We start from the raw sequence: 27,872 nt of genomic DNA on the forward strand, positions 1-27,872 counted from the left end.
GCGTGAACCCAACTCTTCCCAGGCCTGCAGGTCTGTGAGGGTGGGGCTGTGGGGGGAAAAGAGGGTGGCTCCCGCTCCCACCCACCCCAGCCAGCCGTCCTGTGGTGACAGGGCTTGGGCCACTCCTGCTCTGTCCTCACCTCGTAACTTGTCCAGCTCAGGGAACAAACTGCACGTTCCCCCTGCAGTGTTTGGGGGAACCCAGCAGACGCAGGAGGCCATGTCCTCCTGGGGCTATCTCACCTTCACTGGGGTGAACCTGGGGCCCCTGGGCGCCACTTGTGCAGGGTCGCTGTTCGTTCAGGGACAGCGTGAGGGAGGCCCCTCCGCGGCCACGCTCGCTGGCCGTCCCCCAGGAGCCCCATGCTGCCCGTCAGCAGAAGCCCCACGCGGCCTGCAGGACTCCGTTGGGCCTGGCTTGACCCCTGCGGGCTGCGGAACCAGTCTGGCTGGACTTGCACTTCAGCTCCTGCGTTTGCTATAACCTTGGGCAAATCGCTTAACCCTCAGCCCCCAAATTTCTCAATCTGTAAAATAAGGATGTGAATGCTACTTTGTCGCAAACATTAAATACGATCACATAAAAAAGGTGGAGCCCAGTGCACATGGTTAAGTGTTCCCTTGAAGGTCAGCTACTTAGTGACCTTCGGTCTTCTGACCTTTGCCTTTCGGTCACAGTCCAAATCAGGCCTATCTCCTCCCCTGTGACACATCTCATCTTAATGTTTTTCAGGGCTTGCTCTTGGACCAGCTCCCACTGACATCTATGTGTGTCCTGCCATGTGTTTCCAGAATCTTGAGGCTCAGCGGCACCCATTCCGGAACATTCCACCATCAAGAGTAACAGAAACTTGGCTTGCTTTGAATTTCATGGAGTGGGATTTATCAAGAGCTTGTTAACAAGAGCCTTTCAGGTGACACCTTTCCTGGATTTCTCTTCCTAGAAGGTGGGTTATTAGACATTTCTGGGTGTTACAGAGACAATCACCCAGGGGCTAAATGCATTTTTCTCTCAGGCTCTCACTTGAGCCTTTGCCGCACCCATGAGCTTTGGCTGCTGCTCCCAGGTCAACAGTAATCCTATTTTCCTCATAAATTACCTCATTAAGGCAGCTCAGGGGCCAGGCCCATAGGGTGGTTTTGGCAAAGCTTTCAATCCGGCTCATCCAGTCCTCGGGAATCAGCTTTAGACAACTGCAAAGTCTCTAGCTTCAGCCCAGAGCCTCACCCTCACCCCCCTCACCTCCTGTCCCCTGGTGGAACCTGGCTTCCGCCACACCCCAAGACCATGTTTCCTTGTGCCATGGGGGATCATTAACTTCTTTGCAATGGCTCGAACTTGTCACATTATTAAATATTTGCTGCAACAGAATGCACCTTGGTCCCCTGCAGTGACCAGAGAGGAAGCCGACTGGGTGGGTGGGGGGGTCCATTGTCCAATAGCAGGCGGGGCTTGAAGGCCCCACCCTCCCCAGAGCCAGCCAGGATCCTTGACTTTCTCTTTTCCTTATTATTTCAGAGGCATCAAGAAGTTAATCTTTCTCCACTAGAGAAACTTCTTTTTTTTTTATCCTGAGAGGACGCCCAAAGGAGAAGACTCGGATTTGCCATGAGCTCTGCCGTCGCGGGCCCTGAGCATCCTGACCCCTTGGTGAGTTCTGGAAAGAGAGGGAGGGGTAAGACGTGAGTGGGCAGCTCGGAAGGAAGAAGCCTGGAGGGGGCCTGGCACGGAGCCCTAGTGCCCGATTCGTCATTAGTGCTAAGGACAATGGCTTATGACCTAAAGATCTGAGATTTTTACACGAGGCTGCCCCCTGTGCTCAGACCTCACCATCACCAGGGGTGAAGAGTCCTCCCTGAAGGGCTGACCCCTGTGAATGAATCACAAAGGCAGGAGGGAGAGGAGAAATTCTCTGCTTTGCCTTTACCTTTACTTGGCCTGTCTTCTCACAGGTCAGGCTCTGCTGAACCTAAATGTTTGTTTTCCAGGTTTCTCGGGGTGACGGTTCCTTTTATCAGTAGCCCTTTCTGAAGCAAGGTGAAAGGAAAGAGAGAGGGGAGCCGATACTTACTGAGCAACCCAAATGCCCCAGGCACCTTATGTACTTTATTTCCTTCCTTCGAAGCCCACAGAGCAGGCTCTCCTGTTACCATTTTACAGATGGGGAACCTGAGGCCCAGAGAAGTAAAGCCAGGGTAACCCAGCTGGGGGCCTCTCTAGCTAGTCCTTAAGGCCTGGCCCTACCACCTCTCCAACCTATTTTGGCCACCTGTAAAGACCAGGGGGAACTGAGAGTCTTGCCACCCCCACCACAGGCAGGAAGAGCCCCTCTCTCCACACCAGGCCCGGGCTGCAGCCCCAATGAGGCCCAGCCAAGGTGTGTGTGGGACAGGTGCCAAGGTGTGAGCCTGGGCTGAGCTCTCAGAGCTGTCCCCTGGGGTCAGTCTGCCAGAGCCTGCTCACTGCTGGTCAACCTTTAGTATAGGGGCCCTGGTCCCCTCTTCTGGAAAATCATGGGGGGCACCTGAGAGAACTCTCCTCTCTTTTCCTCAGGATAATCTCTGCCACTACTTCATGGAAGCCAAAAAAACAAAACCAAAACCAAAACAAATCTTGGGAATTAAGTCGAAGACTCCCTTTTCTGAGGGCTGTGATGTTTCCTACATTTGGGGCTTACCTGAGGCCAGTTGGCAAGCGGAAGGGCCTGGGCACGTATCCATCTCCTTTCAGTGGTCTGTTTTCTCTTCATTTTCAGCACCCGGATGAAAGAAGTCACTGTTCTGGGAGGCTTTTGGTTTTCACGTTGCTTTACTAGAAACTTCTAGGGATATAAACATGGGTAAGATAGCTTCCCAACCCTGAAAGCTTATGGCCTTGCCAGGGGAAAGCGGGCTACACAGAATATTTCTAATATAAGGGAGAAAGTGATTAATTACATAACAAGGAGAGAAAATGTGCACGGAGTGTGAGGCAGGAAACTCATACAGGGGCCGGGCATCGTGAGAGGTGATGGGTAGGAGACACTGAGCCCTCGGGTGCAGGGGCACAAGTGGGGAGCACAGGGTGAGCAAAGGCACTGAGGCAGGATACTGGAGGCCACATGGAGAGGCCTGGCCAATCTCATTGGCTAGAGCCAGGTGACCGGGAATGTTAGGAAATGAACCTAGAGGGTGAAGAGTGGGATGGAAGGTTGTGTGTGCTGATGGAGTACTTCAGAGAGAAAGGGGTCCATCTGCCCCCCAGGTCACCCCCTTCCCTCTGCTGCTGTCCCTGTACCAGTCTCCTCCTGCTGTGCTTGTCTGCTCCAGGAAGCTGGAGGGCTGTCCCTGTATGCACAAGGGACAAACCTGCAGGCCACGGCCCTTGATGTCAAAAGAGGAGGGTGCCATTCTCCCATTTGCAATGGCACCTTCGACAAGCCTCACTGAGCCTCAGTCTCCTCCTCTGTAAATCAGGGGTGGGTGATAAGGTGATGGTGAGAATCAAATGAGAGGATGCACTGGAAGTTCTTTGTAAACTGTAAAGCACCACAGAATGGCAAGGCTCACCAGAATGCTTCTTTTGGTGAAATTACAGCCCAACTCAGTTCCAAACCAGAAGAGGTGTGGCCCCTTGTCTCATACCAATGCTCACCAGCAGGGGGTGCTTCATTAAGAATTCGCTCTTCCTCGGAAAAGGGGCTCCGGAGCTTTCTCCTGGGGCTGTGTGAGTCACAGGCACAGCCTTCTCCCTGCAGGGGGCTCTCCAGGGATAAAGGTGCTCCCTATATTGGGATAGACTCTCACATGGGGCATCTTCCACCTCCATCTGAGAAGCCCTGCTCTCAAATGTCTCTGGGATGTCACTTGTTTCTGTGTAGGTCTTTAGTGTGCTAAGGAGCCCTCTCTGACACACAGGAACCTTCAGACATGCTATGTGTCTGCCTTCGTTGTTGTTTGTTTGCCCCATCTCTTTGCATACGCGATGTGAGGTAGTTTACAACAACAGTCATCTTTTGATCAGGCTCTGTGCTTTCCGGTCATGGCTGACAGGCTTCAGAGAGTCACACACTCTTGAAGAACCAGCCGTTCTCAAGGACAATATATTTTTCCCCCAGCTCCATGTTCCAAAATTTTTTCTTATTTGGAAACTTTTGCAAGGTCAGTTCCCCAGACGTTGTTTTAACGCAGATGAGGAAGTGGTTTCCATAACCCTCAGATGGTCCAAGTTGATATCGAGGCTGCATATTCAGAGGTCATCATGCTGAGAACAGCCTTTGAGTCATTGGCTGTTAATAGGAAAAAAGACAGGAAGGTCCCAAACCAACAGTTCCCCACATGTTTCCTTCTCCATTACCATCTTGAGAATCCCCAGAGGTCCTGGGAGAGGGTGTGAGGTGAGCTCGCTGGTGGACACACATGGCTATACCCACTGCAGCCCTGTGAGCTCATTCACAGGCACCCACGGGAGGCCACAGGCACACTCAGTGCATTCTAGGAACTCACAGCCCAGCAGAAGAGAGCGATGAGGAAACCATTCATTATAATGAACATGCTGTGATGAGGGCTTTGACAGATGTCCACACAGGGCCTGGGGGCAGCTACACCATTCTGGGGCCAGCATCCGTTTTCCTGACTGGCTGGGAGGAGAGCCTGCCCATTTTCTGACCTTAGAGTTGACCCCCATCCCCTCCTGCACAAAGCTGCTTCTCTGCCAGGGCTTTGGCATGGCATCCACTCCTCTTGCATGGCCCCAGGCTTCACATGGAGGTCCTGCTGCAGAGACATAATACAGAAAACCATTGGTCTTTTGAGTTCGCACCTAGAAATCCCAAGCTGGCCAACAGCTACCCCTGTCTCATTGCCTTTTGCCTCTGGAAGGCCATCCATCTGTACGGTTGAAACCAGGATTCCTCTTGAAATGAGATGTGTCGTTCTCTTGTTCCGAGCAGAGAGGAGATGGTGTGCTCACCTTCCACGATGATGGCCGAGGCAGGAAGAAGGCTGGCCACCCCGGGAGTCCCAGCAGCAGCCCTCTGGCCTATCACATCCTGGACATTCCACCATGGTATCTCTGCATCATCATGGGGGTCCAGGTAATGTCACCCAGCAAGCACTGGGTTCAAAGAGCATCTGCCTCAAAAGCCTCATCAATACACACCCAGGACAAATTAGTCAAGACCCACACTTCAGTTGTGCATATTCTTGTCTTCCATATAGTTGACTTCCAGGGGAACTCAAGGCTTCTTTGGTCTCTCTCCAGGAATTTGGGGTTGGAGGAAGGAACTAGGGAGGATTCTCTCTCATGTTGGGCTGATAGGTTACACTAAAGACATCGACTGGGACATTGTTTTTTTTTGTAAACATACTGATTTTAATTTATTTGATTGGCAACAACTAAAAAGTTTGATAACCAATGCCTGGGAAATTTTGGGAAACAGGCACTTGCAAACACTTTTGTTTGAATGTTATTTGGTACAACCTTTCTAGATGACAATTTGGTGATTTCTATCAACATGTAATACACATTTACCCTTTAACCCAGTCCCCGCTGCTTAAGAATTTCTCTGAGGTTATGCTGATTAGACTTGTTGAGATAAGTACAGAGATGTTCCTATAGCATTATTGATAATAATAGTAAAATCAAAATCACACAACAAACACATAAACAAAACTCTAGGGAACCTGTTAAATAATTTGTGACACAACCTAGCAAGTGATGTTTTCATGCAGCTGATAAAAAGAGAAATATATATGTACCTTGAAGTTAGAAAATGTTCTCCAAGATACATTAAGTGGAAAAAGCAAAGTAAATAACAGTTTATGTGTGATTTTTTTGTGTTAAAAACAAACAACAAGAGGATGGTAGAAATAAGTGTATGTAGTAATTTTGTATGTTTTGAAGGATTCACAAGAAACTAATAAACGTATTTAACCTTGGTAAGAGGAACTAGGGAAAGGAGGGTAGCTTTCAACTTTCACTTCTTATTTTGTAACTTTTTATAGCATGGATTTTCTAATCTCATAGATACGTTTCTTTTAATTTTACAAACTTCTCCATGTGGAATATTGGGGATGGGATACACATTTTTGTTTGCTTCTTTGTGCTTTTCTATGAAATAAGAAGAGCAAATGTTATACCTTTTTAAAAATATTATGAGCCGATAAAATGGTTAATTTAAATATTTTATCATGAAAGGATGTTGAATTTTGTAAAATGCTTTTACTGCATCTATTGAGATGGTCATATGATTTTTAGCCTTTATTTTATTAATGTAGTATATCATATGTATTGATTTGTATATGTTGAACCATTCTTGCATCCCAGGGATAAAGTCCACTTGGTCATGATGTAGGATCCTTTTAATGTACTGTTCAATTCCATTTGCTAGTATTTTGTTGAGAATTTTTACGTGTATATTCATCAAGGATGTTGGCCTATGGTTTTCTTTTCTTGTAGTGTCTTTATCTGGCTTTGCTATTAGATTATATGTGGGCCTCATAAAATAAGTTTGGGATTGTTCCCCCTTCTTCAATTTTTTGGAAGAGTTTGAGAAGATTTGGTGTTAATTTTTCTTTCAATGTTTGGTAGAATTCACCAGTGAAACCATCTGGCCCTGAGCTTTTATTGGTCGGAAGGTTTTTCTATATATATAAATTTATCTTTATTGTTGGAAGTATTACATATGTCCCCTTTTTTCCCCATTGACCCCTTCTACCCCACACCCACCCCTCACCCTGGGCCTTTACTACACTATTGTCTGTGTCCATGGGTTATGCATATATGCATATAAATTCTTTGGTTAATCTCTCCCCACCTATGCCCTGTTGGAAGGTTTCTGATTACTGATTCAAACTTCTCACTTGTTAGTGGTCTGTTCAGTTTCTCTGTTTCTTCATGACTGAGTCTTGGTAATTTGTATGTTTCTAGGAATTTATCTGATTTGTGTCTTACAGTACTTTGTGTCTGTTGTATCCATTGTAATGGCTCCTCTTTTGTTTCTTGATTTTATTTCTTTGTGTGGTTTTTTTTTTTTCTTAGTCTAGCTAAGGGTTTGTCTGTCCTTTTAAAAAATATAGCTCTTAGTTTCACTAATCTTTTCTATTGCTCTTCTGATCTCTTTAATCTAGTTTGCTCCAATTTTTGTTATTTCCTTCCTCTGCTAACTTTGGGCTTAGTTTGTTCTTTTTCTAGTTCCTTTGAGGTATGATCTCGATTTTCTTAAATTTGCTATGGCTGTTGTGTGACTCCATATATGATCTCTTCTGGAGAGTGTGTTCAGGTCTTCCTGGTCTGCGGTCTTGCCCTTACCTTGTGCCTTGTTTTAATAATGAGCCTCTCACCATGTTCTCATCTTAAAGCCCCCTCCTTGGTCCCTCTTATGACCTCCTCTGCTGTGCTCCTGCCTTAGTTTCTTACCCAGGGTATCAGTTTCTCACACTAGGGCTCTGCCTTCAACTCTAGAGCCTCTGGCTAGTTTCCTGCTTCTTGCTGCCAGGCCTTCTTAGTTCCCACTGCTTGCCCAGATCTCTGCCTGTCCCTCATGGCCAGGCTCCTCTGAGACCAGAGGTGGAGCTCTTGCCTCTGGCCTAGAAGTGATACTGAAGGTGGAGCGGGCATCCTTAGCATGCAGTGCCCATCTACTCTCTCTGCTCCACCCACAGCACTTCCTCACGGCCCTGGGGGGACTCGTGGCAGTGCCGCTCATCCTGGCCAAGGACCTGTGTCTGCAGCACGACCCCCTCACCCAGAGCTACCTCATCAGCACCATGTTCTTCGTCTCTGGCATCTGCACTCTCCTGCAAGTGTTTCTTGGAGTCAGGTAGGTACAACTTCTCCCCATGGATTCTGACTTTTACCTGCCAGGGTGTCAGCAAGTGTGGATTGTAGCCGGAAAGGTGGTTAGGAAGCTGGTGGAGGATGATAGAGGGAGCACAGGGCTGGAATTTAGAATTCTCTGACTCCTTAAAGTGCTACTTTGGATTCTGACAGCAAGGGAGGAAGGCAGCCCCCAGCCTGTGGCATTCTTCCCTCTCTTCCCACCTTGAGCTTTGCTCTGGATCACAAATGGTCTTGCATGTGTGAGTGCGGACACCCCAACCTGCACATCTAAGTTCCATCCACACACCCCTGCCCCCCACAACCCAGATGCCCCAAACAGCTACCTGTTGGCCACACTTCAGACCTAGAGGGTGGGCACCTGTGTTGTGCTCTGTGTGCTTCAGGACAGTCCTGGGAAAGAGGCCCAAGCAGGATCTGGAAGAGACTCAGGGCCATTTGGGCAGAGAATTCTTGGGACTCAAAGAGGAGGAGCCTGTAGATTGAGGTGAGCATACCCCCTTGGCCCTGCAGATACCTCCCCAGAGGACCCAGAGCAGGGCCCTCTGGAGCATCCGGCTAGGTGCAGGGGGCTCCCCTTGCCTAGCCTGAGGCCAGGGCTGTCTTTCTGTCCCCCCTGCCAGGGCCTGTTCTCACAGACAGGCTTCCTGCTCTTACCCCCTAAACAAGCAAGTACTGCTCTGGAGGCCTCACATTGTAAAATTCCAAGGAAGAGCTGCTCTGACTGGCACATCTTAAGCCATATGCCCAGTCCTGGACCTACCAGAGCGACACATATGGCCACTCCCATTCAGGAAGTTTTCCTGATAAAGCAGGGAAGACGAAGTATTTTCCTAGTAAATACTATAGATATTCGCTGAACCAGGTCTGTGGTCTGGCACCTGTCTGATAAGGCAAATGATGACATGCCACCAGCTCCCTTACAGTGACATTGAGATGATCCATTGGTGTAGCGACTGTAATTCCTTTTTCTACCATCTTCCCGGGAAGTGCCTCCCTGTGGGTGCCGGGCCTTTCCTAGTCAGACCTGGTGGCCGTGTCCGTCTTGCTTAGCATTGATATAGCATCTAGTCCACTGTGCCTGCACCTCAATGAGAACCACACCTTCTCTGGCAATTTTGCCCATCTGATGGTTGACAAATTTTCCACAGATTTGCTTCTGGCTTCGCACGTTTCAAGCCATTTCGCATCCCCCAATCACATGTGCCAGGTGCCAGGTGCTGTAGGACACCTTTAGGTGTCATGCAAGCTCCGGTCCTGCACCTTCATGTCACTACCCACGGCCGGCTGGCACCCTGGCTACACCAAGATACCGAGTTTAGTGGTCTCAAACCACAGGAGTATGCCCCACTACATTCAAAATACATTTATCCTGACTCAGCTTCCCCTTAGCCAGATCCTAAAAGTGCTCATGGCCTTCCAGGTGCCACCCGATGCGAGGTGTAGAGTTAGGGAGGTAGGGAGGTGGCGGCGGAAAGAGACAGAAGTGGTAGCCAGTTTGGCTGAAACCTTTTACTTTTGCTAATTTTGCAAAGATATATATAGCTAGTGAATGCATTGGACCCTCTTTGGACTTCAGAAGGAGCCGTCCATGCAAGCGAGGGGCCCTTCGCTATAAGCCTGCTTTTGGCCTGGTCTGTGCCGGGCCTGCGCTCAGCCCTGGTTCTGCTCAGAAAAATGGGAAAATCTCTACAGTGTGCTTCTGCCTGGCCTGTCTTAAGAGAAAATGACTTGGTGAGAAAAGTTAATATCCATTTATTCGTTATCAGTGATCTGGATCAAGCTATGCCGGTGTAGACTGACCTGACCGAGGTTGGCCGGTTGTTTCCAGGAGAGGCTGACTGTGCTGTTTTCAGTCTGTGGTTGGGAGCCTGTGGGAGCAGAGGGCCGACTGTGTGCATTGACCTACACCATTTATATAGGGCACCTGAGCACCCACAGATATTGGTATCTGCAGGGGTCCTGGAACCAGTCCTCCATGGATACTTGAGGAACAACGGGTGTAGTTACATTTTGGGGGAGTCAAAAGTTATATGTGGATTTTCAACTCCTGGGGGTCAGCACCCTTAACCGTCACATTGTTCAAGGGTCAACTGTACTTCACTAGTGGACAAATGCACTTTGTTCATCTTTTTACTGAGCCCTCTACCCCAAGGTGAGGTCCTGCTAAATGGTGGGACAGCCCACCACACACTTTCTCTGTAGGTAACCACCCAGCTTAACTCTGAGGAGGCAGAGGCGCCAGACCCCTCTTTGGGACATTCCAACCCTGCCTCCCTCCTCTTACGTGACTGGCTGCCAGGCCACTCCTCCACCCCAAAAGCCACCGCTGTACCTGCTCCAGCCAGAGCTCCACTGGCGCACCTGGTGACTTGGCTGTCGACAAGGCCAGAGCGAGGTGGCTGCAGAGCCCTGACGGTGGGCAGGGGCCAAGGACAGTGGCAGAGCGAAGGGAGGGCAGGGCTGGCGCTGGGAAAGCTGTCTGCAGGCAGGCACAGGACAGCCGGATGCCTGCTCTACCCCTGAGGTATGCCCAGGAAAATGGAAAGGGAGCCCCGTCACCTGAAGCCAATCCAGAGAAGGAAGTAACCGGGTAAAAATCCTGAATCATTCCAGAGATGGCGTTAAGGCCCAGAATTACATAGAGTCAATATTTGATTTCTTCCAGTTTTTCCCTTTCAAACTTAATGTCTTGTTTTGAAATGAATGGCGATGTGTGCGCCCTTACCTGAGTTTCAGTAGTGAGCCCCTAAGTGAGGAAGGACGTGGGGGGATGCAGCCAAGGTCCTAGCTCGTCCCCGGAGGCAGCCGTGCACGCTGCCGAGGATGACAGCTGCCGGCCCGCACCGGGCCCTGCGCTCGTTAGCTCCTATATCGAGGGCAGCACTGAGTACTGTCATTCCCCTTTTTAAAAAAAAAATAAAATCTTTATTGATTTCAGAGAGAGGAAGGGAGAGGGAGAGAGAGAGAGAAACATCAGTGATGAGAGAGTCACTGATCGGCTGCCTCCTGCACGCCTCCTGCTGGGGACCGAGCCCGCAACCCCGGCATGTGTCCTGACCGGGAATCGAACCGCGATCTCCTGGATCCTAAGTTGATGCTCAACCTCTGAGCCACACCAGTCGGGCTGTCATTCCCTTTGGATTATTCCGTGTGGTTCTAATCACTAAGACCTTCTGATATCTTACCGTGACATCAGCAGTATCTAGAAAAGCACATTATTAAATACTGGTTAGCCCCTAGCCAGCAATCAGAATCTACTTGGCCTTTGATTCGTAAGCTGTCCGTTAGCTTTGCAATCTACGGTGTCTTAGGCACAAACTCATTAGCGGAACCAAACTCAAGTTTATCTCCAACTCCTCATCTTAATTTAATGACATTTGTTTCCTAATTTTATTTCCCTCTTTGCACATTTAATTAGGGTGTAAGTTGTTTGAACCCCTAACTCCTAGCCAGTTGGTATTTCTCACAGCATTAACCAGTAATTATCTAGGTGGAGGGTACAGGGGATAAATGGTGATGGACAGAGACTTGACTTGGGGTGGTGAACACACACTACAATATACAAATTATGTATTATAGAATTGTACGCCGAAAACCTGTATAACCTTGGTAAGCAGTGTCACCACCACCCCCCCAATAAATTCAATAAAAATAAGTAAATAAATAACAGATGCCATCGTGAGGGCCTTTTAAACTGTTATTTGGCATTTATCCCCTGCACCCTCCACCGCCTCCCCTCACCCCATTCCCCCAGGCAATATAATATCTGTTACTTAGAGGAAACATTTTTTAAAATGTCCTAGATGTGCCCTGCCTTCTCGGGAAGTGCCCACACATTTCCAAGGGGATAAGAGTGGAAATCACTGCTATTTACTGAGCTCTGCTCCGCTCTGGACATTGGGCTAAGCATTTAATCTTCATAGCTACTGTTGGGGGAGATTACTCTTATCTTTATTTTATCAAAGAGGACGCTGAGGTTTGCCGAAGCTGGGCAACAGGCCTAGGTCACGCAGCTGATAAGACCAGCCTGCAGCCTTGGGCCCAGCGTCCCTGTCTGTAAAATGACAAGGCCAGGCAGGGTGCGTCCCAAGGGGCTCTTCCAGCTCTGAGATGCTGCGTGGTTAACGCATCGGCCCACAGTGTGCAAGAGGGACGTTAAGGGGGAAGGCGCACGTGGAACAGTAGTGAATCATACTCACGGGCCAATTTCAGAAGCAGGGGTTGCCGTCAGGGTAGCAAATGAAATTAATTACGAAATTTTAAGGGTCGCCATAGGAGGTAAGAAATACCTAGAACAGTGGCAACCCGGTAATGGTACTGAGTGTACATATCCCACACGGACCAGGGAAGGGCGTGAAAGGAAAACTAGCAGAGCCCTGGCCGGGTGGCTCCGCTGGTTGAGCGCCATCCTGTGCACCGGGGGTGGTACCCGGTCAGGGAGCGACCTTGGGTTGCGGATTCGATCCCCCATCGGGGTGCATGCAGGAGGCAACTAGTAGGTGTTTCTCTCTCACATCACTGTTTCTCTTTCTCCCCCACTCCCCCTTCCTCTCTCTCTCGAATAAATGAAAAAACATATCCTCAGGTGAGGATTTAAAAACAGAAGAAAAGCTAGCAGAATGCAAGAAATGTATGTAGCCCTATCTATCTATCTATCTATCTATCTATCTATCTATCTATCTATCTATCTATCTACCTACCTACCTACCTACCTACCTACCTATCATCTATCTATCTTCTATCTGTCTATCTATCTATTATCTATCTATCTATCTATCTATCTATCTATCTATCTATCTATCTATCTATCTATCTATCTATCTATCTTCTATCATCTATCTATCTATCTATCTATCTATCATCTATCTATCTTCTATCTATCTATCTATCATCTATCTCTATCTATCTATCTATCTATCTATCTATCTATCTATCTATCTATCTATCATCTATCATCTATCTATCATCTATCAATCTATCTTCTATCTATCATCTATCTATCTTCTATCTATCTATCATCTATCTATCTATCTATCATCTATCTATCTATCTATCTATCATCTATCTATCAATCATCTATCTATCAATCATCTATCTATCTATCTATCTATCTATCTATCTATCTATCTATCATCTATCTATCTATCATCTATCTATCTATCATCTATCATCTATCTGTCATCGGGTTCTGACAGGAAGTGATGAGAAAGAAGCGGGAATGCCTAACAAAAGGGTGGAGGTGGGGAGGAAAGGATGGCAGGTAGAATTGGAAGGTCTGAGTTTACAATAACAAAGGACCTTATTGATATGTTGTGTGAACCTAAAGGTAGGACATGACAATACACTGAAACAAATGAGTGGGAAAATTTCATCTTCAACATAAAAGGTGTTTAGCAATTACACAAAGGCAGAAAGGCCATTAATCGCATTATTCTAAATCCACGAAATCATCTTAAAAGACTAGAACATAAACAGAATTAGAAAAGTGCTCAACTCCTTGAAAATTTTGAAATACTACCTAAAATAATGTCTGAATTGGGGACAAATTTCTTCACACGATAACAGAAAACATGTTTTGAAAATGAAAAGAAACCTCACAATCACAGGAATTGTTATATCCTGACAGTGTCCAAATTCTATATGGTGAGCAGTGGACAGTTTATAGAGAAGCAAAAACAGGCGTAAAATCCCACGAATGAGTCCACAGATTTCATGGCTTAATGAAATGCAAATTAACATTTATTAGAATTTCATTACAAGCCCATGAAACTTAAAAAAAAAAAAACCCTTAAAATGATAAAACCCAAGGTTGGCGGGTCCTCTGTGGGACCAGGCTCAGCACTGGGAGGGGGGAAGTGAAAAATGCCACGGAACCCAGGAATGAGAAACGGCCAGGCGGAGGCGCCGGATGCCCTGCGGTGTTTGTAAGCGGCGTGTGAGGCGTTCCCAGCCCCCCCAGAGGAAGGCCCTGTCCCTGGTTAGCTTGTCAGTACCAGGGCTCACGGGGAAAGGGGTCACTGGAATATAACTGGGAGTGTAGCCCCACTCACCGCGGTGTCCCCAATACCATGGCACCTAATGCCCGCCGCCTCGCAGGCCCTCAGTAAGTATTTCTCGGATGAATGAAATGTGCCTCTGAAATTGCAGCGGGAAACTAAAACACAAGCGCTGCTGTTATGTCCTCTTCGGTTAAACCCACATGCAGAGATTTGTTTGTTTGAGAAGCTCAGAAAGGATTTGGCAGTGACATGAGTACCGCATGTTTCCCTGTCCCGTCAAATGCTTGGATTCATAGCTGGCATATTAAAAAGCTATTCACGCATACCCCGACCACCACCCGCAGGTGCCTGCCTGTGTGCAACGTACCCCGCTCTCCTCTGGAGCCCTGTGGGTCTAGGTTTGTGAATCCAGATCAGTCGTCCCCAGCCCTGGCGGCACGTTGGGACCACCCGGAGCTTATGCATTCCCCCCCGGGCGCACCCCTAGACAACACGCCACCTCGTCTGAACCAGGCATCGCTGATGCTAACGCTCAGCCAGGCCGCTTAGACGGCGAGACCCTTTCACAGACTTCACATTTTCACTTCATAAAATGTGTCCAGTCATATTCCAGAAGGATTCTTTGCGATGTGTTCATGAAATCCTGAGTTCCAGCCTTGTTGAGAAAGCACATCTGAGCAGGTGGTGCCACAGTGCCAGATGCAATCAAATACTTGGGCTCCTGTTCCACTCCGCACCCCCAAATTCAGCTGTCCAGGGTGGGCAGACTGGGTTCGCCTTGATAGCCTGTGACCTTCTAGTGAGAGAGCATTGTTGGAGGTGGACTTACCAGGCTGTGTGCACCTCGAAGGGAAGACAAGTCGAGGGGTGCTGCTAGAAGTTCTCTCAGAAGCCAGAGTGGCACGCCCACCAGGAGGGAGAGGGGTCTGGGTGGGGGGCACGCCCTGATTATTCACCTCAAACCCGTTCTATCCATGTGATAAAAAGGAGCCTGAAGGTAGAGGTGTGGGATCAAGGTTCGTTTTTGAAGACTCAGGGGAATCTGGGAACCCAGATTTTAGGCTGTGCATCTCTTGTTGGTGGGAGAACGTCACTGTGTGAGCTGTGCTTTGGTCCTGGGGTCTGGGGAAGATCCGCTGGAACAGGGGTGGGCAATGGCACCCACTTAAGCGTGTTTGCTGAGCACTGTGCTGTCTCCAAATTATTTCCCAGAGCCTGACTCTCTGCTCCTGGGCTTGCATCTCCGAGATGGGGGTTAGGTCTGCTTGTCTCTCCCCTCCCCACCTCTCCTACTTGTCCAGTGTTTGGCAGGGTTCGTGGGTCTGAGTGGAGGCTTGGCAGGAGCCCCCTGTATACTGAGAACAGCAGGTGTCATGTGTTGCCTCTAAACGTAGCTAGGACTTGGGATTAAAAGACCCCTAGTTGGAGGCAGTGACAGACCAGTGCTAAAGAATTGTGTGGGTAACTGCATTCTTCCCCTCCTCCAGGCTACCCATTCTCCAGGGAGGGACGTTTAGTTTTCTGGCACCCTCCCTGGCCATGCTCTCCCTTCCCGCCTGGAAGTGTCCCGAGTGGACACTCAATGCCAGCCAGGTGAACACCAGCTCCCCTGAATTCACCGAGGAGTGGCAGAAGAGGATCCGAGAGGTAATGGGACACGAGGGTGGGGTGGGCGGGTTGGTGTGTGGAGTGGAGGGGTCCTCAGTGGGAGCTCCTGTGTTGGTTCATATGTTCAATTCACCACGAGGCAAGATCCTGGGCATCAAGATCCTGCTGTAGATAAGACAGACAAGGGCCTAAAGTCCTCGTGTGTGAATGCGCAGGACAGGGTGGGAGGGGGAGACAAAAATAATTCTACAAAGTCCATAAAAGAGGGGAATTCCAGGGAGTTATAAGTGCAGTGGAGAAAAGCAAGCATGGTGATGAACGAGAGAAAGATTCGGGCTGTCAGGGTGGGAAAGATGAAGACGGGAATCAGGTTGACTTGGAAACGCTCACGTATCTCAAGCAGCAAGAGCACAAGCATTTTCCACGCCAGTCCCGGGAGGCAGAGAGCGCAGAGGGTAGTGCTCTAGTTTTATATTAAGTCCTCAAATGTCATTGTTGAGGCCAAGCGTTGTGCTAAGTGCTAGGACTGCAAAGAGGAGAGAGACGCATCACAGTGGTGATGACGATGGTGATGACGATGGTGATGATGATGGTGATGATAGTGGTGATGATAGTGGTGATGATAGTAGAAGATCATAGTTACTAAGCACTTAGAGTTTTCCAGACATTCTGCTATAAGTTTTTCACGGATGCACAAGCTCCATATTGACTGCGTCCATAGTAGGCTCAGATTAAGGGGAAAACCAACGTGCAGGACCAGGTCCGGCTCAGTACCCTTCTGCTGGTGGGTATTGTCTGCTCAGCCTGCCCACTTTGGACAGTAGTGCCCATGTGCTTCTCTGCTGTGAAACCTGGCCCTTGCTTAATTCAGTTGTATCATCGGGGAAAGGAACTGGTGGCTTTAAGGAAGCTCTGAAGTTTCCCAGACGCATAACCAACAGTGCCCGGTACCAACTGAACAAAGAGGGAAGTTTTCAAACATTAAGCCTGGCCGGGGCTTCTGCAGTCTTTACTTATGAATCGGGAGCGGTTCTCTCTCTCCATCAGTCCCAGGGAAAAAACAGAAGTTTGATCAGGTATCGAGAGCAACCAAGCTGAATTCCCTTTAAGAGTTTGGTAAATTAAAATGCGAAAGCTCCTGTCTAACATTCAGTGACACCGTGAGCCTTGTGAGAAGCTGGAAGACAACCTCACTCGCGCGCAAGAACATGGAACTCGGCCTGACAGTTTCTTGGATACAATTCCTCTGAAAACTTTTCCGTACGGATTAAATTCTAAAACTAGCCAGGTGATTAGGAGAAGAGGGTTATCTCGCCGGCGGACTTGTCTGCTGTTTCCTCCTTGCTGTGAGATGAATGGCATGACACAGCAGAGGCCAAGGGGTGTACAATCAGTTCTCAAGGTAGTAAGTCGAAAAGGTCAGGGCTCCCGCAGCCTGGCAGCAGCTCTGCAAAGGCCCTGTGGTCACGGCTGAGATAGCAAAGCCCAGCAGAGGCGAAAGCCGGGAGCGCCAAGAGGCCGGCCTTGGCAGCTTCCTACGATGTGTCCCCTCGAGCACAGTAAAACTTGTCCAAGGCCCCAGTGACTGGGACAGTAGGACCGCAGCTGGGACGTGGTCCATCGTGGAAAAAGGATTCAAATATGCAGCTGGCGGGGGCAGAACACTGACAACCCTCTCACCCGTCCAGTGGAGAGACGTGGCCTTGGGACCAGGGTGGCGGCTAGGGGACAGGTGACTGCCGTATTCCACACCGTCCCAGTGCAGGTTGGGCCCAGCGAAATGCCGAGATTTGAGCAGGTCCGACCGCTGGGGTTCAGAGGAAGAGAGCTCGGCCTCCAGATGTTCGCTGCCTTGCTCCCCTCCACCGCCGACACCCCTGGCCCCCAGGGAGCACCGTGCCTGGAAGGACACGGTGGCTCGGTCTGGGCTGTAACTTGTGAATTTCAGCCAGAACCTTCTGCTGTTCTTCCCTTTGAAAACCAGCTTTTCGCACGTGCCTGCGCCGATCACTGGGATGCGACGAGCTTCAACCGTCTCACCAAGTCCCTGTGCTTGCCTCTTATCTCAGGGTGGACCTGGGGTTCATGGGCCTTTTAATCTTTAAAGAACAGTTCCAAGTCCTTCCAGACCAAGATCTTCCTAAGATTTGCACTTGCCAGGCTGGCAGGCCCTGGGTTTTTACCCGGTTCCTTGGCCAATCTCGGAACGGCCTGTGTTGCGTTACCTTTTCCAAATCAAGATGTTCTTCGGTGAAGCCTAGTGTTACTATCTCATCAAGGGAATGAAGCACAGGACACAGGAGGGGTGTGAGGCTCCTGATTGTTTTTGTTGTTGTTTGTTTTTGCTGTTCCCAGGGACCCTATACTTGGCTTTGGTTAATGCGAATTTTCCTCCCCCTGCTCTGCTAGATGCCAAGGGCAGGATTGCCCTTTTCATTCAGAGCTACTGAGGCCAAGAATTCCTTTTGCAAAAACCTCTTGCCTCCCTATTATCCAAGAAGAAAGCTCTGGCAAATTAGTCTCTTCTCCTTCCTCATCACGTCCGCTGCTCAGATCCTTCCTGTGTTCTAATGAGGTGTCTGCCTCCATCTCGGCAGCACAAACCTTTGCCACACTCAGAGGCAGGTACCTTGTGTCTTGAGGACACTGGGCAAGAGTTAGGGGAAATAATTCCCTGGGGCTTGAACAGTATTAGTAGCGAGAGAAGATGTTTAGGGATATGGGTCATGCTGTCCCCGCACTGAGCACGGGATCCCAAGTGACAGAGACGCCCATATTTTCTTGAATACGTTTACTGTTTATTTTTGTGTTTGTGACACAAGCAGGAGTCAGCAAACTATGGCTCTTGTGCCGGATCCAGCCTGTGGTCTGGTTTTTGTTTTTTATCTGACTGCCCACAAACTAAGAATGGTTTTCACATTTTAAAAGGTTGTTTAAAAAAAGAACAGGTTTCCCTGGCCAGTGTGGCTCAATTGGTTGAGAGGCATCCCATGCACCGAGGGGTTGCCGGTTTGATTCCCAATCAGGGTGAGTGGGGAAGGCAACCGATCAATGTTTCTCTCTCTCTCTCTCTCTCAAATCAATAAAAAACATCCTCTGGTGAGGATTTAAAAAAAAAAAAGTAATAGAAATCGCATATGACCCACAAAACCTGAAGCATCGACTATCCTGCCTTTTACAGAAAAAGTTTGCCAATCCCTGCTCTAAAACACAGGGCCCGGGGTAGGGCTTCCTCTGGCCCAGTACTAAGACCAGACTCTAATTTCCCCCACATCGCCTCCTATGTGCAACACAACTAGCCCAAACCCAGAGTCCTATCTTTGGTGCTTTAGCTCCATCTGCTGGTCCAATGTCTTTCATCAGTGCTGTAAACCAGAGAATGTTCTTACACGTTTCAACCTCATTTTACTAATTGATTGATTGAATTTACTCGCTGAGCCAGCCTATTGGAATTTAACGTAGCTTCTCCGTGTTTCACTGAGTTACATTTGTCCACACACAACTCGTACCTTGAAACTGCTGGTGGCCAGCAGGTCACCTGCACGGCACAATACCAGCCACCAATAAAAGTGACGCAAATAGAGGACCAATAGGAATGTCATTACTTACTGGGATATGAGAAGTAACGGAGAGGTGAAACTGAACAGCGGGTCTATTTTTAAGGAAATGGCGGTAAGAGAAAAAGTAGAAAACTGTGGGAAGAGATGACAAGTTCAGTTTTTAAAATCAGAGCCATTTTATCTTCACTTTCCCGGGGCCTGGTAGTTTCTATTTATATACTTATGCTGCTAAGTGAAAACGAGTGACAGCAATGACAGGTGGGACAAGTTAGGAGCCTTGTGTTATGATGAAGCACTCACGCTACCCGTGAAGTGCTATAATGTTATTTGAACCTGAACTTGGATTCGCTGTAAACGTATATTGCACATTCTAGGGCAACCACTAAAAAAAAAAAAAGTTTAAAAAGAAGAGAAATTGCTAAGATAGGAGATAAAATGGAATCACATAAAATGTTCAGTTAAAAGCACAAAAGGCAGGAAAAGAGTGGAAGACGAAATAGAAACAAAGAACAAAGGCAACAATTAGGAAACAGTAATGAGGATGGCAGGCATTAACTCAACCACGTCGATGACCGCTTTGAACGTCAATGCTGGAAATGTACCAATGAAAAGACAGAGATTGTGCCCTGGCTGGTGTGCTCAGTGGTCAGAGCGTCAGCCTGCACACCCAAGGGTGGAGTGTTCGATTCCCAGTCAAGGGCACATACCTGGGTGGCAGGCTCATTCCTGGCCCTGGTTGGGGTATTTGGGGTGCGATGTGTTTCTCCCACATCGTTGCTTCTCTCTCTCTTTCTCTCTCACTCAATGCAAAAAATATCCTCAGGAGAGAATTAACAACAGCAACAAAAAAGAGATTGTCCAAGTGGATCAAAAAACAAGACCCAACTCTATGCTGTCTATAAAAAACCCACTTTAACTCTAAAGACACATAGAGACTAAATGTAAACGGGTGGAGAAAGATACACCGTGCTCACACTAATGAAAAGAAAGCCAGAGTCACTAGATTACTTGCAGAAAGAGCCTGCTTAAAGCAAGGAAAGTTATCAGGGGTAAAATAGGACGTAGAACACCCAGACTAGTCCATTGAAAAAGGAGCAATGAAGGGAACCTAATCAGTCCAATGGACCAGCGGTTGACAAACTACAGGGCACCAGCCAAATCTGGCTTGTTGCCTGTTTTTTTGTATCGCTCACAAGCTAAAAATGGCTTAATAATTTAAGAGACTGGAAAAAAAATGAAGAATGCTATTTCATGACATGTCCAAGTTATGTGAAATTCAGACTTCAGAGCCTGTGAGTGAGGTTTTACTGGAACACAGCTGGGCTCGTTCGTTCGCACGCTGCCTGGAAGAGTTTCGACAGAGCACATGCGGCCTGCAAAGACGAAAATCTTCGCTATCTGGTCCTTTATGGGAGAAAGTTGCCAAGTCCTGCAATAAAAAAATAGGAAATCAGAAAAAAATAAAGCCAAAAAGATGTTTGGCACCTTACTGAGTGATGTTAGCACTGAGTTATCATCATCATCACTGTGATCAATGAACACTTGTGAGGGCTACTTCCCGAGAGGGTTCATATTAAGTGAAAATGTCCAACAGTTAGTCGAGAACTAGAGAGAGGAGTGAGACCAGAGTTCTCCCTCCCTTGGTTCCTTTGGGGGTCCAGCTTTGCCCCTGCCCTGCCTCTGAAGGTAGCACCCAGGGGTGACTAGATTTAGAGGTGGCCTGGCCTGGGCAGAGCTTCGAGATGCCTGACCTGCCCTGTTTTCAGTTGCAGGGCGTCATCATGGTCGCCTCCTGTTTCCAGATGCTCGTGGGCTTCTCGGGACTCATAGGCTACCTCATGCGCTTCATTGGCCCCTTGACCATTGCTCCGACCATCTCCCTGGTGGCCCTGCCTCTCTTCGATTCTGCGGGCAATGACGCTGGGGTCCACTGGGGGATCTCTGCCATGTAAGTCCTCTCCGGGGAGGGAGAGCCACCTGGGTTCCCTTTGGTGGAAGATCACCCAGTAAGAATACTAAGAGTCCTGGATATTGCCCGACTCTCTGGTTTACAAATACTTTCAAGAACATTATGATGCCTTGAAAAGCAGTGAAATCGCTACTTGTAATTTATTATTGCTGCTATGAATTGTGTCACCAGTCCACGCAGACGATGGGGTAACCACAGGCAGTGCAGAAGAGTCCTTAGCGGAGGGCTCACGGTAAGTGGATTCGATTAGTCCCCAGACTACAGGTTTTCATTGAGCAAATGCTTGTAGACCTCTGGCACCTGGGAAGGGTACAAAGACATGGCCTCATATCGCAGTGTCGGAGAGAGAGGACTGTGACACCGGGAGATAGGGATGAGAGTTAGAATGTCGTGCACGTTCAGGGGAGGGGTGGTGATAGCCAGATGGGGGCATCGGGAAGGCTTCCTGGGGAAAAAAGGCCTCTAGCATTTATACAGAGCTTTGAAGCGACTTGAGGATGACACTGGGCATTATCTTTCACTCTGCTCATTGTGGTCTGACCACAAAGACCTACAGAATAACTTGGGAGAGAAGATGATCTCAGACCCTGGCCTCACTGGCTCCAACCGCTGGATCTGTTCAGCTGCCACCCTCAAGGGATGCTAGTGCCCCCCCACACACACACTGTTCCTCTTCAGCCACCAGCAGCTTCTGAAGGGGAACCTCAGGACGCCGTCTGCACCACAGAGCAGGGCTAGATGGGACCCTCCTGGGGTGGCCGCTGCCCCCGTGGTGGCTCAGCACCCTGGACGCTCGCTCAGGACGGCCCGGCTTGCCAGGATGGGTGTGGCATGTTTCTGTTTCAGGACCATCTTTCTCATCGTGCTGTTTTCTCAATACCTGAAAAACATCGCAGTGCCTGTGCCCATTTACGGACGAAAGAAGTGTCACACCTCTGAGTTCTACCTGTTTCAGGTCTTCCCCGTAAGAAGCGCTCCCTCCCCTCTGCCATTCTTAGTTCACTCACCTCGAGAGTGAGGGGCAGCGTCTTGCACTCCCGGATGGCCCCCAAATCGAAGGCTCCCCCGTCTGCAGTGGCCTCCCCTCCGTGACCTTCCTTGACTCACCTGTGGTCTGTGGGAACACTCCCTGGCCGTTGGGGCAATGCCACCCCAGGTCTTCCTTCAGTGCTTCTCTCCCAGGAGCAGAGACTCCTGCCCAAGGTCGCTGCTCTGGGCCCCAGCGTGGGACAGCCTTCTCATTTTCCCGGGCCATCCTCGTAGCGAGACACTGGGGAGACAGCCAGGCTCACGGCTGATCATGTAGAACTAAGGGCCAAGATTCTCAGCTCAGGTTCTTTCTCAGTGGCTCATGGGTAATTCAGGTGCCCCGTGATGACGGTGGTCCCTCCCTTTTCAGAGCCTTCTCTGCTGAATGTGTAGCTGCCGGACACACGTTTTCAGGGCTACTTGCCTGTGAGCTCCATTTCCCACTGTAGGAAGATACTTCCATATAATGATCTCATTATCTTCAGCACCACGTGGGCCAGGGCTCTGAACTTCAGTGGCCATGCGAATTACTTGGCAACATGGCCAAAAATACAGTTTTCTGGGGTTCAGCCACCAGAGATGAAAAATCAAATATCTGAGGACCCAGCTGTAAGAACTCCTGCTTCAGGCTCTACAGAGCAGTGACTGTGATTCCATTGCACAGATGAGGAAACTGAGGCTGAGAATTTGACCCAAGACCATGCGACCGGCAAACAGTAGAAAGGGAGACAGACTGTGTAATAAGTGCCCATTCTACTAGACAGCCTGCCTCTATTTGACACAAGGACTCCCCATCATTTAAATTCTATGTTCCTTTAATGTGCTAATTACCTACAACACACCAGATTCCTGTTGTCCCTGGAAGGGCCCCTCTGGGAGGGGTTGGCCCTGGTGGGCAGGGCAGGCCCAGTGCTGAAGGGTGGCTTCCCCTGCAGGTGCTGCTGGCCCTCTGCATCTCATGGTTGCTGTGCTTCGTGCTCACAGAGACCGACACGCTCCCCTCGGCCCCCACAGCCTATGGGTACCTAGCCCGCACTGACACCAAAGGGAAAGTCCTGAGCCAGGCCCCTTGGTTTCGCTTCCCTTACCCAGGTAATGAGAAGATGGGGACCATTCTGGCCTGGGACACGTTTCCCAGGACTGCCCGTGGGGCCCAGGGCACGGGATTCAGAGTTGAATACGGCTGGAGGAAGGCTTTCCTCCATCTGACAATGAGGGACAGGCACCATATCCGACCCCTAAGAGAAGGAGACCCCTGGGTTGTCCTAAGAATCCCATGGGGACAGAGAATGGTACCCCTTCCTATGGCAAGAATGTCCGGGCACTGGGTATCACCAGGGTAAGGCTGCTGATGGTCGCTCCTGGGGGCAGGTGGGTACCTAAATCTGTCACTCAATATTAGTCTCCTATTTCTTCTGTGACAAATTAACACAAATTTAATGGATTCAAACAACTCATATTTTACTGCTAGACAAGAGGCTCCCACTCTCAGACGAACCTCTGAGCTGGCCTACATCTCTCATCCCCCCTCCTTGTTGCCCAGAGCCCGTGAACCTGGGAGTGGGGAGAGGGCAGAGAGGTCCCCACCTCCTAGCCAGGCCTTTGGGTCTCCTCCTGGATTCGGTAAATCCCACACAAGGGAGGCCCGGGACTGAATGAGAACATTTCTGAGGAGACAAGTTCAAGGCCATCCCTTAGGCCACTTCTGGTGTCCTTTCCCCTCAATTCTTGGCTCAGGGTGTATAAATAACCAGGTTCCAGGGAGGGCTGCCCTGACCTGCGGACTGTGGAGCTGGGGTCTCCCTGAGTAAGAGTCTCATCTTCCAAAGGCTTCCAGGCCTTTCTGGAAGACACTCTGTTGCTGGCCCTTTTTGTGCACAGTGACCTCAAGGTCAGGACATCTGACCCACCGCAAGGGAGGAATAGTAGGGCAGGAGTCTGAGCCAAAGTTTCTGGACAGTTGTGGGGTTGAAGGCATGCTGCCTGGTCTCTAAAGCTTTCCAGAGACTCCTCTGGCAAAGACATTATTTGGGGTTCAGCAGCCTGTTATCTTCTGGATTAATATTCCTTCTGCATTGCATTTTCAGGACAGTGGGGCTTCCCCACCATCAGCCTGGCTGGGGTCTTTGGGATCATCGCCGGGGTGATCTCCTCAATGGTGGAATCAGTAGGCGATTATTATGCCTGTGCCCGGCTGGTGGGGGCCCCACCCCCTCCGAAGCATGCCATCAACCGTGGCATTGGCATTGAGGGCCTTGGCTGTCTGCTGGCAGGTGCCTGGGGGACAGGGAATGGCACCACCTCCTACAGCGAGAATGTTGGGGCACTGGGTATCACCAAGGTAAGCCTGCTGATGGTGGCTCCTGGGGGCAGGTGGGGTACCTAAATCTGCCACTGAATGTATTAGTCACCTATTTCTGCTGTAACAAATGAGCACAAACTTAGTGACTTCAAACAACCCAAATTTATTATTTTACCGATCTGGAGGTCAGAAGTCTGATATGGGTCTCATGGGGCTGAATAAAGGTATTGGCAGGGCTGTATTCCTTTCTGGAGGCTCCAGAGGAGAGTCCATTTCCTTGCCTTTTCCATCATCTGGAGGCCACTCAATTCCTTGGCTATGGTTCCCATCCTTCTTTGTCCAAGCCAGCAATGTCCCATTTCTCCGCCTCTCTCCCATAGTCACATATCCTCCAAGCACAGCCAGGAAAGGTCCTCTGCTTATAAGGATTCATGTAATTAGATCAGGCCTACCTGGATAACTTAGGAGACTCTTCAGTCTCAAAACCCTCAACTTCATCACATCTGGAAAGTTCCTTTTGCCATGCAAGGTAACATTTTCGCAGGTTTGGGGATTAGGACATGACATCTTCAAGGGGCTATCATTTCGCTTACCGTACTTGCCCTTCTTGGTTCTGGCCATTCCACAGGCAGAAAGTCTATCCTGGCAATCGTAGAAGTCACGTGGAAGCAGAGGGGGGTCACTTTGGGGTTAGGCGGGGCTGCTTCTGTGAGTCCTCCTGAGTGTTGTTTGAGGTGCCCTGGCTGGCTGAGCTCTTCGTTTCGATCCCCCGAATGCCTCAGGTGGGGAGCAGGATTGTGATTGTCACGGCAGGCTTTGTGCTGCTCCTGATGGGCATATTTGGGAAGATCGGGGCTGCGTTTGCCACCATCCCAACCCCCGTGATCGGAGGCATGTTCCTTGTGATGTTCGGGGTCATCACTGCCGTGGGGATCTCCAGTCTGCAGGTGAGCCAGGTGCCCTTGGGAAAGCAGCAGCATTTCATGTCTTGGGAGGAGCCCATGGGGTTTGAGATGAATGGAACAGGGCTGGGGAAGGGGAGGAGAAGGGATCCTTGGTCCCAGGAACCACATTGGGCCCCCAGTGGAAGAAAGAAATAGCTAGAAGCACCCAAAACCAGAAATTGTAGCAGTTTGAATTGGATTATCTAAACCACTCAGTTCACAAGGTCAAGTAGGAATCGGGGCCGGCTTGTCTGCTGAGGATGCGTTGCTCTGAGTTTAGCTTCCTCCCAAACCCCTGGCGGTGGTGGGAGGGGGGGGGGCATTTGGAGGGATGTTAGATGGGTGTGCAGCAAAGGTGCTGATGTCTCTGGGCTGCTGGGGGGGGGGGGCTCTCTCCCACAGTACGTGGACATGAACTCGTCCAGGAACCTCTTTGTCTTTGGCTTCTCCATCTACTGTGGGCTCGCCATTCCCAACTGGGTGAACAAGAACCCCGGGAGGCTCCAGACAGGTGATTCTGCATCCTCTGGACCATGACCACTCCAGGGACAGAGCCAGTGGGGCCCCTGATCCCTGGGAATTCCTTGTTAGTTTAAAAAAAAAAAATTTGATTGATTTTGAGAGAGAGAGAGAGATTTATTGTTCCATGTATTTATGCATTCATTGGTTGATTCTTCTATGTGCCCTGGCCAGGGATCGAACCCACAACCTTGGCATATTAGGATGATGCTCTAACCAACTGAGCTACCTGGCCAGGGCTTCCTTGTCACTTTTATCTCCATTCTAGGGATTCTGCAACTGGACCAGGTCATCCAGGTGCTGCTGACCACAGGCATGTTTGTCGGTGGATTTTTGGGCTTTCTACTGGATAACACCATCCCAGGTAGGGCTCACCTTCACTCTGTAAGCTGGCAGTTTTGGTAGACGGTCAGCATGTGGACCACTCACCTTGTTTCTCCAGCACTGATTGCCAGGGCAGGCTGGCCACAGTCTGCCTGGGCCTTGGGTCTGGGTGGGGCGTATGGGTCTATATTAGCTTTCTAGGGCTGTCATCACAAAATACCACAGTCTGGGGGCTTAAACAACTAAAATGTATTTTCTCACAGCCTGGAGTCCAGAAATCCGAGATCAAGGTGTTGGCAGGGTTGGTTTCTCCTGGGGCCTCTCTCCTAGGCTTGCAGACAGCTGCCTTCTGGCTGTGTCCTCACTTGCCCTTTCCTCTGTGGGTGTGCATCCCAGGTGTCTCTCTATGTGTCCTAGTCTCCTCTTCTTATAAAGACACCTGTCATATTAGATTAGGGCCCACCCTAAAGCCATCCTCTTTAATTTAGTCATCTCCTTAAAGCTCCTATCTCCAAATACAGTCACATCACAAGGTACAGGGATAAGAGCTTCAACATACGGCTTTTTGGGGGGCAGAATTCAGCCCATAACAGAGCCTTAGGTGAAAAATATACCATAAGCAAAAAGAAAAAGACACAGCCCCGGCTCTCTTAGAGGCTGAAGTCTAGTTGGTGAGGGAGAGAATACAGGTATTCATTCATTCATTCATTCATTCATTCATTCATTCACTCAATTTTCAATTAAAAACTCCTTGAGCACTTGTGTTCCAGGTGCTATGTACAGGCATACCCTGTTTTATTGCCATTCACTTTACTGTGCTTCACAGATACTGTGTGTTTTTAAGAAACTCCGCCAGCACAAAGATTACGACTCACTTTATTACGATACTCGCCTTGTTCCGGTCGTCTGGAACTGAGTGCGCAGTGTCTTTGAGGGAGGCCTGTACTGAAAATACAAAGAGCAGAAAGACATGCCCCCTGCCTTCCAGGAACCCCCAGGCTAATGAGGGAGAGAGTCGAGAAAGCAGAGCATTGCAATACAGGGTAATAAGTGCATTGATGAGCAAATGGAGCCTCTGGGGGCTGAGGGTGTGGAAGGTGGAGAACACAGAGCTGCCATCCCGGATGGCTTTCCACGCTCCCTTCTTGACCCTCCCGCAGCCTCTTACAAGGACCTCTGCGCTAGCACCTGCTTTGGGTATTTTCCACATTTGTTTTCCCCTCCAAGTGTAAAATGTGTCTGCATTCCAGAGACGTTAACATGCGGAAAGGCCGGCCCCTAACGAAAGGGTGGTGGTTCATAAAGGGTCTTACCCCAGAGCTCTGCACAGTGTCAGCCCCACAGGGGGAGCTCAGGGATTGCCTGAGGATCTGGGCTGAGCCGAGTGATTCCTGAGATGGGCTTGGCAGCTCTGTTTGCAGGTAGGAGCCCTCATGAGTGCCCGCAGGGGGATCCAGAAGCTCCCTCCAGCACTCCTTCGTCCACTCTATCTGGGCCCAGGCTTGACTGCTCACTGTCTCCTCTCAGGAAGTCTGGAGGAGAGAGGCCTCCTGGCATGGAATGAAATCCAGGAGTCAGAGGAGACTTCGAAGGTCTTGGAGATCTACGGCCTCCCCTGTGGGATTGGCACTAAGTTCTGCACTTCCTCCGGCTTCCAGTCCCTCCCCTTCTGGCCCAGACCAGAACGTGGTGGGAAAGGGGAGGTAGGAGTGAGCCAGCTCACACTCTGCTCCCAGGATTCCTCAGGAGGGCACCTGAAGGGTGCCACAGAGACCAGGATGTGAGGCCATCTCTTC

The 27,872-nt window shown here is 49.5% G+C and overlaps 1 protein-coding gene across 2 annotated transcripts; it reads left to right on the forward strand.

Annotated features, from left to right (window-relative positions):
* Positions 1 to 1,548: 1,548 nt before the first annotated feature.
* Positions 1,549 to 27,860, forward strand: LOC107544528 (solute carrier family 23 member 1-like). 2 transcript variants are annotated; one of them, XM_087821382.1, is made up of 12 exons: positions 1,549 to 1,651; positions 4,929 to 5,075; positions 7,645 to 7,802; positions 15,309 to 15,468; positions 20,756 to 20,937; positions 21,805 to 21,922; positions 22,923 to 23,079; positions 24,075 to 24,328; positions 25,072 to 25,236; positions 25,636 to 25,744; positions 26,021 to 26,116; positions 27,604 to 27,860. In XM_087821382.1, exons 1-12 carry the CDS (start codon positions 1,610 to 1,612, stop codon positions 27,858 to 27,860), a joined length of 1,845 nt encoding a protein of 614 aa, XP_087677508.1. In that variant the 5' UTR covers positions 1,549 to 1,609. The 2 variants fall into 2 exon arrangements, with proteins under 2 accessions (XP_087677508.1, XP_016077920.2); XM_016222434.2 differs by having other exon boundaries at positions 4,932 to 5,075.
* The last annotated feature ends 12 nt before the right edge of the window (positions 27,861 to 27,872 follow it).

This window comes from Miniopterus natalensis, chromosome 10 (genome assembly GCF_054644295.1).
Source record: "Miniopterus natalensis isolate mMinNat1 chromosome 10, mMinNat1.hap1, whole genome shotgun sequence".
NCBI lineage: Eukaryota > Metazoa > Chordata > Mammalia > Chiroptera > Miniopteridae > Miniopterus > Miniopterus natalensis.

What these genes read in the sequence shown, in the direction of transcription:
- LOC107544528 (XM_087821382.1), top strand. Translation starts at nt 1,610, where the DNA reads ATGAGCTCTGCCGTCGCGGGCCCTGAGCATCCTGACCCCTTG. An exon ending in ACCTGTTTCAGGTCTTCCCC is followed by an intron (nt 21,923 to 22,922) that starts GTAAGAAGCGCT and finishes CTTCCCCTGCAG; the next exon opens with GTGCTGCTGGCCCTCTGCAT. An exon ending in TGGGGATCTCCAGTCTGCAG is followed by an intron (nt 25,237 to 25,635) that starts GTGAGCCAGGTG and finishes TCTCTCCCACAG; the next exon opens with TACGTGGACATGAACTCGTC.